This window comes from Canis lupus, chromosome 33 (genome assembly GCF_048164855.1).
Source record: "Canis lupus baileyi chromosome 33, mCanLup2.hap1, whole genome shotgun sequence".
NCBI classification, from domain to species: Eukaryota; Metazoa; Chordata; class Mammalia; order Carnivora; family Canidae; genus Canis; species Canis lupus.
Genome location: NC_132870.1, coordinates 10,861,175 through 10,877,749, shown reverse-complemented (window position 1 = coordinate 10,877,749; position 16,575 = coordinate 10,861,175). Strand labels below are relative to the sequence as shown.

General features: G+C 37.6%; 1 protein-coding gene across 1 annotated transcript in view; it reads left to right on the top strand.

The window, feature by feature from the left end:
• HSD17B11 (hydroxysteroid 17-beta dehydrogenase 11) overlaps positions 1-9,983 on the top strand; it is a 33,675-nt gene extending 23,692 nt beyond the window's left edge. Inside the window, exons 6-7 of the mRNA XM_072810581.1 lie at positions 4,578-4,694; positions 9,119-9,983. Coding sequence (XP_072666682.1) covers positions 4,578-4,694; positions 9,119-9,209 — 208 coding nt within the window. The 3' untranslated portion in view covers positions 9,210-9,983. The remainder of the gene's footprint in view (positions 1-4,577; positions 4,695-9,118) is intronic.
• The last annotated feature ends 6,592 nt before the right edge of the window (positions 9,984-16,575 follow it).

The following is a 16,575-nucleotide window of genomic DNA, read 5'->3' as shown; positions in this document are numbered from 1 at the left end:
TCCATTATTTTCAAGAGGAAAACCTTCATTGGACCCTGATATAATATATTTGAATCAATTTTTTCGCCCAGACTGTCTTTAAGCAGTTAAAAACAGACACCGTATTTTTTTTTTAATTATAATTGAATTTTTTAACATTGCCCCCAGGACAAAGCTGCACAAACTAACCTTCCTTGTGGGCAAGAGTGCCCTCTTCTGACAAAGCTCTACTAGTGACAATTAAAAAATAATTGGAAAGCTCATTGTGTGTATATGTGTATGTGCATATGTCTTTGTTCACTTTTCTAGCCATTTTGTTATGATTATGGTTTTTTGAAATGGAATTGCTGGATCAAAGAGTAGGAACTTATTTACTTTTGAAAGATTTATTAGACTCCCTCCAGAAGGATTGTCCTAATTTATCCCGCCACCAGCGAGATATTTGCCAGCTTTGAATATTACCCCATGTTTAATCTTTATCAAATGATGAGGGAAAAAAGTACTTCTGTGTTATATTAATACATTTTTGATTATTAGAAAGGCTGATGATCATCTTTTTTATTATTAGAAAGGCTGATGATCATCATATTTAACAAGTCCTGTTATTTTTTTTTACTCCACTGTTTATAGAAACCAAGCTGTATCATGGAAGTGCTTGTGAAATCAGCTTGAGGAAGTTCCCCTGTGTTCCCAGTGTGTTGAGTGCTTTTTTCCCCCCATGAAAGCATGTTGAATTGTGTCAGATACTTTCTCTGTGCCTATTGAGATGATCATATGGGGCTTTTCATATGATATACTATAATGATTGATTTTTATATGATAAACCACCTCACATTCTTGGAGGGTTCTTTTTATTTATCTTATTTTAGAGAAAAAGAGAGCATAGAGCAAGAGGAGGGGCAGAGAGAGAAGGAGAGAATCTCAAGCAGACTCCATACCAAGCTCAGTCTTACAACCCTGAGATCATGACCTGAGCCAAAACTAAGAGTTGGATGCTTTATGAACTGAGCCACCCAGGTGCCCCCTACCTCCACCTTGCATTCTTGCAATAAATCTCACTTGGCCATAGTATATAATCCTTTTACTATGATGCTGCATTTGCTTTGATGCTGGATTTTGTTGAGGATATTTGTATCTATGTTCATAAGAGATATTTTTATTTAGTTTTCTAAGATATCCTAAGATATCTTAGTCTTAGGCTTTATTTGCAGGGTAATTCTGGCCTTGTAGACTGAGCTAGGACAAGTTCCGGGTTTTGTTTTTTTTTTTGTTTTTTTTTTTTAACTTTAAGAAGGACTGGTGTTAATTCCTTAAACATTGGATAGAATTTTTCATGAAGCCATCTGGTCCTGGACTTTTCTTTGCTGGGGGTTTTTTGGTTACTGATTCAATCTCTGATTAAAGATCTACTCAGATTTCATATTTTTTTCTTGAATCAGTTTTAGTGCTTTGTGTGTTTCTAGGAATTTCTTCTAGGTCATCTAATGGTTGGCATATGATTGTTGATAGTATTCTCTTATAACTCTTTATATGTCTGTAAGATTAGCAGTAATGTCCTCATTTTCATAATAGTTTTCTTCTTTTTCTCTTGGTCAGTCTAGCTAAAAGTTTGTCAATTTTGTTGATCTTTCAAAAAGCCAACTTTAGGTTTCATTGATTTTTTTTATTATAATTTATTCTCCATGTCATTTATTTCTGCTCTAATCATTATTTCATTTTGCTTGCTTTACATTTAGTTCTTTTTTTAGTTTATTAAAGTGAAAAGTTAGGTTATGGATTTGAGATCTCAGGGTTTTTCTAAAATGTAGACATTTATAACTATAAATTTCCCTCTGAGCACTGCTTCTGCTGCATCCCATAAATCTTTGTATGTTGTGTTTTTCATTCATCTCAAAGTACTTTCTAATTTCCTGTTGATTTCTTCCTTGTACCATTGGCTAATTTCCACATATTTGTGAATTTTCCAGTTTTCCTTCTGCTCTTAATTTCTGATTTTATTCTATTGTTGGAGAACATATTTTGTATGATTTTAGTCTTTTTTTTTAATTTAACGAGACTTGTTTTGTGGTCTCACATATAGTCTGTCCTGGATAATGCTCTTTGTGCTCTTGAGAGGAATATGAATTCTGCTGTTGTTGGGTGGAGTGTTCTATAGATGCTGTTAGATTTAATTGGTTATACTGCCATTCAAGTCATTGGTGAAAGTAAGATTAATGTCTCCAATTCTTATTTTTAAACTGTGTCTTCCTTCAATTCTGTCAATTTTTGCTTCATGTATTTTGGAGCTCTATTGTTAGGCATATGAACAATGTTTAATTAAATATTCTTCCCTCAATAAGTTCTCTCTCGCTTTCCAATTAGTGATAAAAACAATGTAGCATAACCTGAATTTATTAGCTTGTCATTGGCTATCCTGATTAAATTTTTTTGACAGCCAAGAATTATTTTTGTTCAATATCCTTTTAAAAACATCACTCCTACATGAAATATACATAATTTTTTTCAAAAATAAATAAATAAATAAATTTTTTCTTTTTAAAAGCTTAATTTGTGTGTGTGCTACAGAAAGATAATAGTTTTTGTTGGCTAGTACCATAAAAAAAGAAAAATATATAAGAAGGTGACAGGGATCCCTGGGTGGTGCAGCGCGGTTTAGCGCCTGCCTTTGGCCCAGGGCGCGATCCTGGAGACCTGGGATCGAATCCCACGTCAGGCTCCCAGTGCATGGAGCCTGCTTCTCCTTCTGCCTGTGTCTCTGCCTCTCTCTCTCTCTTTGTGTGACTATCATAAATAAATTTAAAAAATTAAAAAAAAAAGAAGTTGACAAGTAACATTTGTATAGTATGACTGCATCAAGTACTTCCATGCACATTACCAGTGGAGCGCTGAGCTTATACTCATTCAGCAATAATAGCTTGAAACCAGCCATGGTGAGAGTATTTACACCATAGAAATTAAATGCTACAAAACAGAGAATTCTGTGCCCTAGAGAGCCAGTTGTGAAACATTTACTAGCATACCACTGCATTAACCCCATTTTTCAGATTAAATACAAAAACAAAATCCTTTTTTAAAAAACTTTAAATAGTAGAAATATCTTCCCCAAAGTTACTTAACCACTCAAGTGGTAGTTAGATAATCAAACATGGTTCTGCCTGAAAATACTCTTTGTCCCTAAGTATTACTATGCCCCCACATAAATTCTCCCCCACACCAATAGATAGGCCTGAAGTATTTTGGGACAGTTTCTACAGAATCTGTCATGAACATTTATTTAATAGGATTTGCAACTCTTATTAACATTAGACTGTCAGGGGGAAAAATTTTTCCATGTACTGATATTTTAATGATTAAGATTTTATTCTTCCAAGATATTATTTTCTGGAAGCCTGTTCTTTTTGGCCTTTTAAAAATTGTATTCTTGGCCAGCCATTAAATTTAATGAAAATTTCTCTGGCAGAGGCTGAGATTTTGGGTAAAGAGAGGAAGTACACTAAGAAAAGTTTAGTCAATGCAATATTATTTGATTGGTAGGTTCACAAGGCCACAGTGGGAATGTGGAAGTATGCTGTACTGTTTACATAGGTGGTTGTGAGTTTTCATGCAACTTGGGAGTAGTGAAGTCTGATAGCAATATGCTAGAAAGTGAATTTCCTTCTGAACACTTCAAGACACAAGCATCTTTCAGTTTCTAGATTCATCCTCCTTGGTTCTCTGCTTATGCCCTAGGCGAAGGAGGGCTTAGTCTTCTTCAGGTTTCCATTGCCTTTCAATTTTACCTCCTCTGGGCCAAAAGCACTCACCTTTATTATTACATTTCCTTTTCTGTTGCATCTCCAGGTTTTCCTATGTAGTCTTCAGGGTTCCGGGTGAACACAGTATTCTAGTAAATGACTGACCTAGGCTGAGAATGAAAGATCATATCATATATATTTTAATTTTCTCTGATACTTTAGAAATTGTTTGCTAAACAGTCTGAGTAAATAATAAAACTTGTATAATGGTATTTGGCTTTTTCCCCAAGACTTTTAAAGATTTTATTTATTTATTTATTTGTTTGGGGGGGGGAATGCGTGGGAAGGGTGGGGAGGGGCAGAGGGAGAAGGGGAAGCAGACTCCCTGCTGAGTATGGAGCCCCATGTGGGGCTAGATCCCAGGACCCTGGTATTATGACCTGAGCTGAGGGCAGACACTTAACCAACTGAGCCACCCAGGTGCCCCAAAACTTCTAAAGATATAAAAGTGAATTTATCAGTCCTAATTTAGTTCAATTATTTTTGAATCCTGGCTACTTCTATAATTCTCATTTGCAAGACAAAATAGGTACTATTTTTTCCATCACAGATTGTTGGAAAACTTCAGTGAGATGACCTATGTAGAGTGTTTAGCACAGTGCACAGTACATGATAAGCACTAAATAAGTGGTTGTTAATATTCATGCTAAAACAGTAGCTATTTTTGAGCACTTATAATGGGCCAGATGCTACAAGTTTGTTATGTTATGATTCCTATGGTAATTTAACTTATTTGTTTAGCACCTAATTAAAGCAGAAGCTTCAGTGAAATGTTTTGTTGCTGAAGACTGCTTCTGATTTCAGTTTGGGGCCCATCCTGGAACCTGAGGAAGTGGTAGACAAGCTGCTGAATGGGATCCTGACTGAGCAGAAAATGATTTTTATTCCATCTTCTATATGCTTTTTAACAGTGGTGGAAAAGTAAGTGACAGTTACATTTATCAGCATTATAAATAAAGATTTATGTATTAATGCTTTTACTCAGATCTAAAACCAGACATTTGATAAAGCACAATTAAATGGAATTAAGAGACAAAAAGGATAGGCTTCAATAATCCATCAATTTTTAAAACCACATTTGTTAATCCTTGAAGCAGGGTTTGTATAGAAATTGGGCAAACGAGCTGAGTAATTTCCACAAGTGTTTAAATTTTTTTTTTTTAGAAAAAGAAATGTGTATATATCTGGAAGTCTTGTCTCATAGAAGATGACTATAAAGAAGGGTAGTTTTTAAGCATTATTACATAGTGAAGTCATAGAACCATAAGGTTGGAGGAGACCATAAGGTTTTAGATATTCATCTAAAAATACAACAGATAATCACTGAGCTCGTATTTTGTGTAAAAGCATACTGAAGCATAAGAATGCTTAAATAAGCTTTTAGAATTCAATAATTTTAGAGATCCTTGAGCCTTACTACTTCCATGGATCAGCAACATCAGCATCACCTGGGACTTTGTTAGAAATACAGATTCTCTTGATGTCCTGAACCAGACTTTGCATTCTTATAGGACCCAAGGGTGATTTGAATGCATATTCAAATTTAAGAAGCATTTCTTTAGAGCACTAGGTCTCAGCTTTGGTCACATTGGAATTCACTTAGCAGTTTTCAAAATACTAAGGCCTGGAACCTACTCCCCAAGATTGATGTGATTGGTCTGGAGTGTGGGCTGATCTGAGAGATACAACTTTCCCAGTGATTCTGATGTACAGCCAAGATTGGAAACCACTTGGTTTAACTACCTTCCACCTAACACATTGCCTCATTACTCACATGGGAACACTGTGTGACAGTGAGGCTAGTCCAAGTAATGAAGGGAATGTGAAGAGGTAGCTTAGGTTAAAAGAGGGAAGGAAGCAAGCAAGCAAGGAAGCAAGGAAGCAAGGAAGCCAGTCAGCCAGCTTCTTGTTCTCTGTTCCTACAGTCAGGCCTCCAACATGGTGAGGCATCAGGATCGCTTGGGAAGATAATTTTTAAAAATTAATTATTGGATCTCACCTCTAGAGGTTTTTTTGTTTTTAAGATTTTATTTATTTATTCATGAGAGACACAGAGAGAGTGGAAGAGACAGGCAAAATGAGAAGCAGGCTCCCTCAGGGGAGCGCGATGCCAAACTTGATCCCAAGACCCTGGGGTCATGCCCTGAGCCGAAGGCAGACACTCAACCACTGAGCCACCCAGGTCCCTCTAGAGGTTTTAATACAGGATATTTTGGTTGGGACCCAGACAACTGTATTTTGACAGGCAACTGCCTCAGGCAGTTGGTTCAAGATTATACTTTGAGAATTACTGGCCTACAGACTGAAAAAATTTCAAGAAATCAAAAGCATACCTGACACATATCAGGCTTTTTAGCCCCTTCTGCAAGGAACTTTGATTGAACACACCTTAGAAGTTTAGGTAATAAACCTAAACCTTGAGAAAACTCAAGAATCTCCTGGCTGAATGACCAAGTTAAAACCTATGAAGTGTTTACCATTATTCTTGTTACATTTCATAAGTAAGCACTCAGTGATTACAGTCCTTTAGAATGTAAGCCTATGAGGGAAGGAGGTTTGTCTCTTTTCATGACTGTCTGTAACCCCTGTACTTTGAAGAGTTGATGGACACATGGCGGCACCAAAATGTTTGTTGATTTAATAAATTGATTCTAGGGATGTCTGGGTAGCTCAGCAGTTGAATGACTGCCTTGGGCTCAGGGCATGATCCTCGGGTCCTGGGATCGAGTCCAGCAACAGGCTCCTCGTGGGGAGCCTGCTTCTCCCTCAGCCTGTGTCTCTGCCTCAGTCTCTGTCTCTCATGAATAAATAAATAAATAAAATCTAAAAAAAAGGTGGTTCTTTAAAAATAATAATAATAATAAATTAATTCCATTTTCTAGACCTTTAGCATAGAGACTCAAAGTTTGTGCTTTGGAGTTAGATGAAGCTGTGTTTGTGACTTGCTCACCACATGAACACAGGATGACCTGTTTGACTTCTTTGAAACTTAGTGTCTTCATCTGTTACATGGAGACAGTAAGACATTATAGGACTGTGAGAAATGAATAAAATGATGCACTTAAAGTATTCAGGATACTATACTCAATAAATGTTATATACAACTATTATTATTATTATAATTAACACTTTTATTAGCATTGCCCTGATTTTTATCAGACTGTGAATGTTTGTTGCTCAATTGGCAAGCTTTATTTTAATGCCATATGGTCAGATATCCCTATATGCTGTTGACCCTGAACAACATGGCTTTGAACTACAGGGACCCACTTCTATGTAGATTTTTTTGGATACAGTACAGTACTGTAGGTGTATTTTCTCTTCCTTATGATTATCATGATAACATTTTCTTATCTCTAGTTTACTTTGTAAGAATATAGTATATAATACATATAACAAAATATGTGTCGACTGTTTAGGTTATCAGTAAGGCTTCTGATCAACAGTAGGCTTTTAGTAGTTAAGTTTTTGGAGAGTCAAAAGATATATGTGTGTTGTGCAAGGGTCAACTATAGTTATACTGACTTACATATTCTGTTTAAAGTCTCTCAGACTCATTGGAACGTGACGAATTCCATAATATTCTTAAGTACAGGCATATCTCATTCTGTCGCCCTTCATTTCATTGTACTCTCAAGATACTGTGTTTTTTACAAATTGGAGTTTTGTGGTAACCCTGTATCAAGCAACTCTATCAGCGTCATTTTTCCAACACCATTTTTGGACTTTATGGCTCTGTCACATTTTGATAATTCTTGCTCTATTTCACAGTTTTTCATGGTTTTATTTGTTATGGTGATCTGTAATTGGTGATTACAACTTTCTGAAAGCCCAGATAATGGATAGGATGTTTTATCAATAAAGTAGTTTTTAATTAAGGTCTATAAATATTTTTAGCCATAATGCTATTGCACACTTAATAGACTACAGTATAGTGTAAACATAATTTTTATATGCACTGGGAAGCCAACAAATTTATTTGACTCACTTTATTGTAATAATTGCTTTATTGCAGTAGTTTGGAACCAAACCTGCAGTATCTCTGAGCTATGCCTATATAGGGTAGGGACAAAAAAATTAGGCCTACTACATGTCCGTCATGTACAAAATAAAATGTATATGAGCTGCTGAAGCAAGCACATGTACAAAATAAAATGTTTAAAGCATTTTATGTTAACACATTGATTCTTCACAAGAACACTGTGGAGTAGGTATTAATTTTTCCATTTTCACATGAGGAGTTTGAACTCAAATAACTTGTTCAGCATTATGCTCAAAACAAAGTTCTTTATCTGCATTTTCATTTAGCTATTCTGTTTCTTCAGTCTCTCAGTGGAACATTTTAATAATATTTTGGATTGTAAAATATAAAATTAGTTCCTATTCTCACTCCCTTTCCAATGTTATGTTTCTTGTTTTCAAAGCCTTTAGCATCTCAGCTCTTTCGTTCTAGACACCTCCTCTCTTAGCTCTCCTGAGAAACACAGGAGTGTATCTATTTCGTAAGCTAAATGTTTCAAGTCACTCTTACCCTAAAGGAGGTTAAGCCTCCTTCCTTTTCCTTTTGAAAACAAAATGGATTTCATTGGAAAGAACTTAGAGTAGTGACTCAGAGTTAAATTTCCTAATCTTAAGACAAATCTTGTTTAAGATGATACATGATAAAGGATATGCCCAAAACACAAGTTATAGATATGTATTATCTCTATTGATTGAGAAATGACTGATGACAAGAAGTTGCTGATAATATGATAATATCTTCCTTCTAATTTTTACATTAGCTGTCACAGCAGCACTTACATCCATTAGAAAAGAGTGCAGAGAAGAGACAAATCATGTCTTCAGTTTTTAGACAAGGCTTATTGCACATATTCATCTGAGGCTCTCCATAGACCATAGAATGGAAAGCTCCATCCCACAGGCATTCCCATAGCCTGCTGTGGATGAGAAAACAGCAATATCATGGGGAGACTTTACAAATACTCATTATTAAATGGGGACTAGGGCAATGAAGCTGAAGTCTGTTTTTTTAAGAAATATCCAAAAAACTTCATTATTCTCAAATGAAAGAAAGATAGGAAGAAAGAAAGCCCAACAAAATAGTTTCCATCTATAATGTGCCTCTTCTATCTTTCTCGCATTGTATCACCAAGCTACGTGATTGTCTTCCAGGACTTGGTTTATATATGACATAGAGCTGCCTGATACATAGAATATAAATTAAAAAGTCCTTTTTCTCATGCAAAAAAAAAATGATGACACATGATAAGTGTATTTTAAAATAAGATATTTTACAAATGCACTTAATATTTATTTCCTAATTATTTTCATGTATCTTTTTTTAGGATCCTTCCTGAGCGTTTCCTGGCACTTTTAAAACGAAAGATCGATATTAGGTTTGATGCAGTTATTGGGTATAAAACTAAAGGAGAATAAGTCCTACATGGACCACATTCTATATTTAGTTAATGTAAATACACATCTTCAAAAATACCTGCTTTCCAAAACATCATTATATTTAAGTGACATAACTTAAATTCTTCTTCACACACTAGCTATAAATAAATAGAACTGATTTACCAGGTTTAAGTCAATTTGATCTAATGTTAATCAGAACTTTAATATTTAGACTTCTGCTTTTCCTAATTATCTTTCTTTCTTCAATATCTTTTTTGGAGGCCCTGACAGTCCTCATTTATTATCACTTGTCCTTTAGCTGAAAGCTAATTTTATATAATACAAAGAGGGGAATACCTTAGGAAAGACCTTATAAATTACATAATTTATAAAATTACAAATAATTTTATAATTTCTAAGATTTTGTGACTTGTGCAATCTCTGGAAAATTTGTACTATAAATGTGTAAGATATATTTTTATTTCTAATTGCACTTAAATTTTATATAATTCCCGTTTCCTTTTCTATTCTCTATAAAAACAAAATCTTCAGGCTCTCTAAATATAATGAAGGACTGTATCTAGTGGCATTTCACAATGAGTTTCTTATGATATAAGAAATGTCACTCAAACATTTCATCACACAAGTTCCCACTGTTTCCTGAAAGATGCCTCACATTCCAAAGCCAAACATTTCAGCTCAAGGAAACTTGAGATCGACATGTGTTGCAGGTACAAAAGCATCATTGGGATTTGAGGCAGAGAATTAGGAGACTGTACCCATAATGGCAACAATAAACAGATCAAACTTAAATTTTGTCTCCATCTTTTCATCTTGAACGGAACTTGGCTCAACTTGGCTCAAATTAAGGGAAAATGGATTATGTAATCAAAGATCTTTTTTTTAATATCCAGAAATTTCTCGGATGTGAGTAATGCTCAGCGAGATAAGAAGATCAGACCTATGAATTGAAAAAAATAAGCAGGCTTGCTGGATTTCTATTGAAGAAAAATATTTCTAACACTGTATTAGACACATATATACTAAGTAAAGAACTTTGGTCCTTGTATCAGAGATTCATACTCAGAAAATATATAAATCAGAATCACTAACTATTGTGAAATATAGTAAATGAGTCACACTAGGTACACAAACTTCATGGTAAAAGATCTTAATTCTGTTTCTAAACAAACATATTTAACATTTAATGTTTATTTATTTACCTCCAGCAATTCTGGGTAGCAGGCTAGGTTGAAGGCATTGTTGAAATTCCCGTAGGGAGCAGGAACCCAGAAGGACCTTAGGGCTGGAGCCCCCAGCTCTGCTGAAAAGTTAATGAACACTGTAGAGGTTCTGGGCTTTTGTTCTCTGCTCTTTAATAAGAAATAAATAAAAGTTGGTTCTGATTCACTAACATCAGGCAATTACTGCTCTGACTCTAGGTCTGAAAACTTTTAACTGTTACTTGAATGAATGAATTGTCTCAACCCACTTCTCCACAATTTAATGGGAAAATTCATCTTAGCCATCAATAGGGCTACTTCTGAGAGTCACACCAAAACCAAAGAGGCTTACATTGTTCTCAAGTAAACAGGAAAGACTTCTCTAGTTGTCAACCTTCATGGTACTCTGTGGTCCTAAACTAGGACCTTGATGACAGATGTCTCTCTCTTTTGTGGGGTAAGCAAAGAACAAGCCCTCCCTGGAGACACCATAAAGTCTTTCTGAGCATTTGCTGTCATCCTGGGGGCCCTGCCATGGGATGGGGAGGTCCCTGAGTCCTACTCATTCCTCCCCTATTCCCTTTGAGAATATTCCCAGGCTTGCCTTCAGAAACACTTTTCATTCTCACTGTTCTTTTTAATGGAAATAAGGATTAGAAAGAGTGAGGAATCAGGCCAAGGAAAAGGGTTAAAATTGACCTTAGTGTGTCGTCAACACCAACTTGGCTAGTGCGTAAATAACTAATAAGGATTTTGCTGTGGGGAAGGGGAGCAATTATTCAGAGCTTCTTCTCCCAGGCTGGGTGATAGAGTTACTACCTTGAAGAATTCTGCATGGTGGACATCACTATTCCCATTTTATTTATTTATTTATTTTTAATTTATTTTTTATTGGTGTTCAATTTACTAACATACAGAATAACCCCCAGTGCCCGTCACCCATTCACTCCCACCCCCCGCCCTCCTCCCCTTCCAACACCCCTAGTTCGTTTCCCAGAGTTAGCAGTCTTTACGTTCTGTCTCCCTTTCTGATATTTCCCACACATTTCTTCCCCCTTCCCTTCTATTCCCTTTCACTATTATTTATATTCCCCAAATGAATGAGAACATATAATGTTTGTCCTTCTCCGACTGGCTTACTTCACTCAGCATAATACCCTCCAGTTCCATCCACGTTGAAGCAAATGGTGGGTATTTGTCATTTCTAATAGCTGAGTAATATTCCATTGTATACATAAACCACATCTTCTTTATCCATTCATCTTTCGTTGGACAAGATTCCATCAAAATCCTAGAGAAGAACACAGGCAACACCCTTTTTGAACTCGGCCATAGTAACTTCTTGCAAGATACATCCACGAAGGCAAAAGAAACTATTCCCATTTTATAGATGAGGTAGCCCAAAGAGATTCAACAAAATCTGAAATGACACAACTATTCAGAGGTCAAGATGAGGGTTGGAACACACATTTGCTGACCTCACTTGATCCCACAGCCTCACTGGAGCTCTTGGAGAGTTGAACCATCACCTAAACACCTCTACTTCCTTTTACCCAAGCTTTCCTTAGTATTCAAACAATAATCCATAATTAGCCAGTGAAAGACTGTTTGAAGCTTTTCCATCAAGGAATTAGGTTAAGGTGGAATAAGATGCTACGTGCAGATGCCCAAGTAGTCTACCTGAAAGAAGTCTAGCCTGGACTGACCCAATATCACAACGGTCTAAAGTTTCCTGAAATTAAAATGCTGAGCCTGAAAATACTGGGATAGTCTTAATTTCCACTAGACATCACATCCTTCCCCAAAACACATAGGAATTCCCACTTGACCTTAGAGCCAATCTGACTCCTAACCGTTTTTTTTTTTTTCTTTTCTTCTCTTTTTTTTTTTTTTTATAAATTGGTCTAGGGATGACTAGACAATCTTGAGATGAGAGAGATGTGCCTTTTACTTTCACAGTCTTCCCTCATATGGCAAAATTACAATTACAATTACAAGTGGCCTCGTATGGCAAAAAGAGCACTGGGCAATCTAATTCAAGCTAGTTGTGCTGGAACCTCCATTTCCTCATCCGTAAAAGGGCTGAACTAGACTGTGTAATCTCCTACATTATCTCCAGTTGCAGTTACATAAATGTCATAATCAATACATGCAAAACCTAGCATCTTCTCTACGCCATCTGGGTTCCCTAACAGAGAATGGCACTTCTAACAAGTGTCCAAGTTAAAAACTTACAATTACACCTACCTCCTTCCTTCTACTCACCCTCATCCCTCAGCTCACCAAAATCCTCTAATCCCTGGCACATATGTTCAATATTAGTCACCATTCCCACATTTATATTTCCAGCCTGAATCTCTCCTCTGAATGGCGTACATATATGCAACCACCTTCTTGGTGTATCTCTGCTGGCATAACCAGCAGGCATCTCAACCTAATATTTATGAAACTGAGCTTTTGATGTTGTCCTGAACCTGTTCAAAACCCTGTTATTCCAGTTGCTAAGGCCAAAAAACTTAGTGTCATCCTTGATTCCTCCCACATTCATTAAAAAGGCAATTCTGTTTGCTCTACCTTGAAAATATATCCAGAATTCTATCACCTCTTATCACCCCCACTGCCACTACCCCGATGCAAGCCACCATCACCTGTTGTTCCCCTCAGCACAGCAGCCAGAGTGAGTCCTTTTTTAAAAATTGTCTTTTAAGTAGGCTCTATGCCCAGCATGGAGCCCAATGTGGGCTTGAAATCATGACCCTGAGATTAAGACCTGAGCTGAGATCAGGAGTCAGATGCTTAACCGACTGAGCCACTCAGGTGCCCCAGAATAAGTCTTTAAAATATGAGATGATGTCATGCTTCAGTACAAAATCCCCCAATAGCGCCTCACCTAAAACTTAAAGCTAAAGTCCTTACCATGACCTGGAAGGCCATAATGTAATCCAGTCTTCTTACCTTATTACCGATTATTACCTTATTACTTATATTAGAGTGAAATAGAATCAGTAGGAGATTTTCTATACATACATACATACGAGGGTAGATTAATTTCAAGGAATTGAGGAGTTGGCTCATGTTATTGTGGGAGGCTAACAACTCTGAAATCTGTAGGGGAGGCTGACAGGCTGGGACCCCTGGGGCAGAATCCATGATACAGTCTTGAGGCAGCATCGCTGCTGACTCTGGGTGTCTTAGGCAGTTCAGGCTGTCACAGCACAATACCAAAGATCAAGTGGATCTTAAGCAACCAAAATTTATTTCTCCCACTTCGAGAGGCTGGGAATTCCAAAATCAAGCCACCCAGGACGTAGTAGCGTCTGGCGAAAGCCTGCCTCCCAGTTCACCAACAAACAGCCGGTCTTCTTGCTGTGTCTGCACATGGCAGGAGGGGGAAGGGAGCTCTCTGGGGTCTCCGTTACAAAAACACTAATCCCATTCATGAGGGCTCCATCCTCATGAACTAATCATCTCCCAAAGCCCCCACCTCCGCATACCGTTGCTTTGAGGGTTAGGTTTCAACATAAGAACTTTGTGGGCGGGGACACAAGTATTCAGTCTATAGTACAGAGAAGCTCAGTTTTGTTTTCAAGGCCTTTCAACTGATTGGATAAGGCCCATCCACATCATTAAGAATAGTTTTGTCTTATTTGGGACGCCTGGGTGGCTTAGTGGTTGAGCATCTGCCTTCGGCTCAGCTTGATTGCGGGGTCCCGGGATCAAGTCCCGCATCAGGATCCCTGTGAGGAGCCTGCTCCTCCCTCTGTCTGTGTCTCTGCCTCTCTCCATGTGTGTCTCTCATGAATAAATAAATAAAATCTTTAAAAATTTTTTGTCTTAAAGACTATTATCAATGTTAACCACAAAATATCTTCACAGCAACATTTAGATTAGTTTCACTGAATAGTTGAAAACTATAGCCTAGCCATTTTGACCTATAAAACTGTTATACTACCCTCATTCTCTTTCAGTTCACTCCAGGCACATCAGTCCTCTTGATGATCCTCAACCCACTAGACATGTTCCTATCTCAAACCTTTGTACATTACTGTTTCCTCTCCAAAATGCTCTTCTGCAGACAGCCACATGGCTAGCTCTATCTCCCCTTTAAGTCTTTTTCCCTAGGTCTTTTCAGAACTTCTTACTCCATATCTAAAATTGCAACCCTGCCTACATAGCCATGCCCTATAAGATTCCATTTCTCCTTCTGTCCTCTATTTTTCACCTTGATACTTACTACTGTGGAGCATAGTACATATTTTACTTATTTATCTTTAGTGTCTACATTGCCCATATAGCATAAGCTTCTGTTAGGAAGCTTTGTTTTTTTTTTTTTTTTTTTTGTTTTTTTTAAGATTTACTTATTTATTTATTTATGATAGACAGAGAGAGAGAGAGAGAGAGAGACAGGGACACAGGCAGAGGGAGAAGCAGGCTCCATGCTGGGAGCCCAACGTGGGACTCGATCCCGGGACTCCAGGACCGTGCCCTAGGCCAAAGGCAGGCGCCAAACCGCTGAGCCACCCAGGGTTCCCAGGAAGCTTTGTTTTTATGTATTTTGTTCAATGCTGTATCCCCAATGCCTGGAACAGTCCCTAAGACGTAAAAAGGGTTTGATATATATTTATTAAAAGAATGCCCATTGATTCTATTATTCCCTCTCTCAAATATCTCTTTGCCACTGTGTTCATTCAGGCCACCACCACCCCTGGCCTGGGTTACTGAACAGCCATCCAAGAATCCTTCTTGCCCTTCTTCCCATGCATTCTCTATCCTAAACATTTCTAAATCTTTTTTTTTTTTTTTTAGCATTTCTAAATCTGATAACAATCCCCTCCTCAAAATCTTTTACTTGATGCTGAGACTCTCTCTGAGTGACTGAGCTTCTTATATGTTCTCTAACTTCTCTCTGACCCACACTCTCTTATCCAAGAGGGACCTTCCTAGCCTTTGAATGTGCTATGATCTCTCACCTCTCAGTGCCTCTACACATGGTTTTCTATATCTGGAACATCCTTATCCCCTTCACCGTGTGGCTAACCCCTGCTTGTCTCACCTCCCACCCTCCCCCCATCTTCAGGTCTACTGATGCTCACATAGCTCCTTATATTTGGGACCATCATAGCACTTTGCACCGGTAGAGAGTAAAGGGTCAAGAGATTTCTATGCTCCCAAGGAAATGAGTAGCCAGAAAACAGAGGTAATCACTCTATAATACTTTGACAGTAAGATATGAAAGACAGGATTGCAAATGGGGGGTGGGATGGAAAAAGATTTTGCAGAATATTTTTACAATGGTAGAGAACAGAAAGTAGTTGAAAGCAAAAGAGACCGGTCCCATGGGCAGGAAAATGTTGGAATTAATAGGGAAAGAATAATTGGAGGAACAAGGAAAGAAATATTGAGAAGTACACTACAGAGATCAAGACCTTCTCTTTGCTACTATAAGAAGTAGGATTGAGGGATCCCTGGGTGGTGCAACGGTTTGGTGCCTGCCTTTGGCCCAGGGCGCAATCCTGGAGACCCAGGATCGAATCCCACATCGGGCTCCCGGTGCATGGAGCCTGCTTCTCCCTCTGCCTGTGTCTCTGCCTCTCTCTCTCTCTCTCTGTGACTATCATAAATAAATAAAAATTAAAAAAAAAAGAAGTAGGATTGATATGTAGAGATGAAGCAAGGGATTTCATAAACCAAAAGTATTCTGAGGCCTCTATAAGGTGTGAACTTCTTGGGGTTTGTTTGCATAGAAACTAGGTTTTGGAGCCTGAAGAAATTTATAAGACATTTAAGACTACATAATACTGCTTTATGAGTTTGGCAGTAAACAGAACCTTTGATGATGTACTAATGGACCCTCCAGAAAGGAGGAGGAAAGTCTTTATTAGAAGAGATTCGGGGCACCTGGGTGGCTCAGTTAGTTAAGCATCTGCCTTTGGCTCAGGTCATAATCCCAGGGTCCTGGGATCAAGCCCTGCATCAGGACCCATGTTTAGTGAGGAGTCTGCTTCTCCCTCTCCCTCTGCTACTCCCCCTGCTTGTTCAATCTCTCTCTCTCTCTCTCTCTCAAATAAATAAATAAAATCTTTAAAAAAAGAGAAAAGAGATTATATTCCTCAATTTGTCCTTGGCAAATTACTATAGTTAGACTAAACAAACAGTGGGCTATTGCAATACACATAAATCCT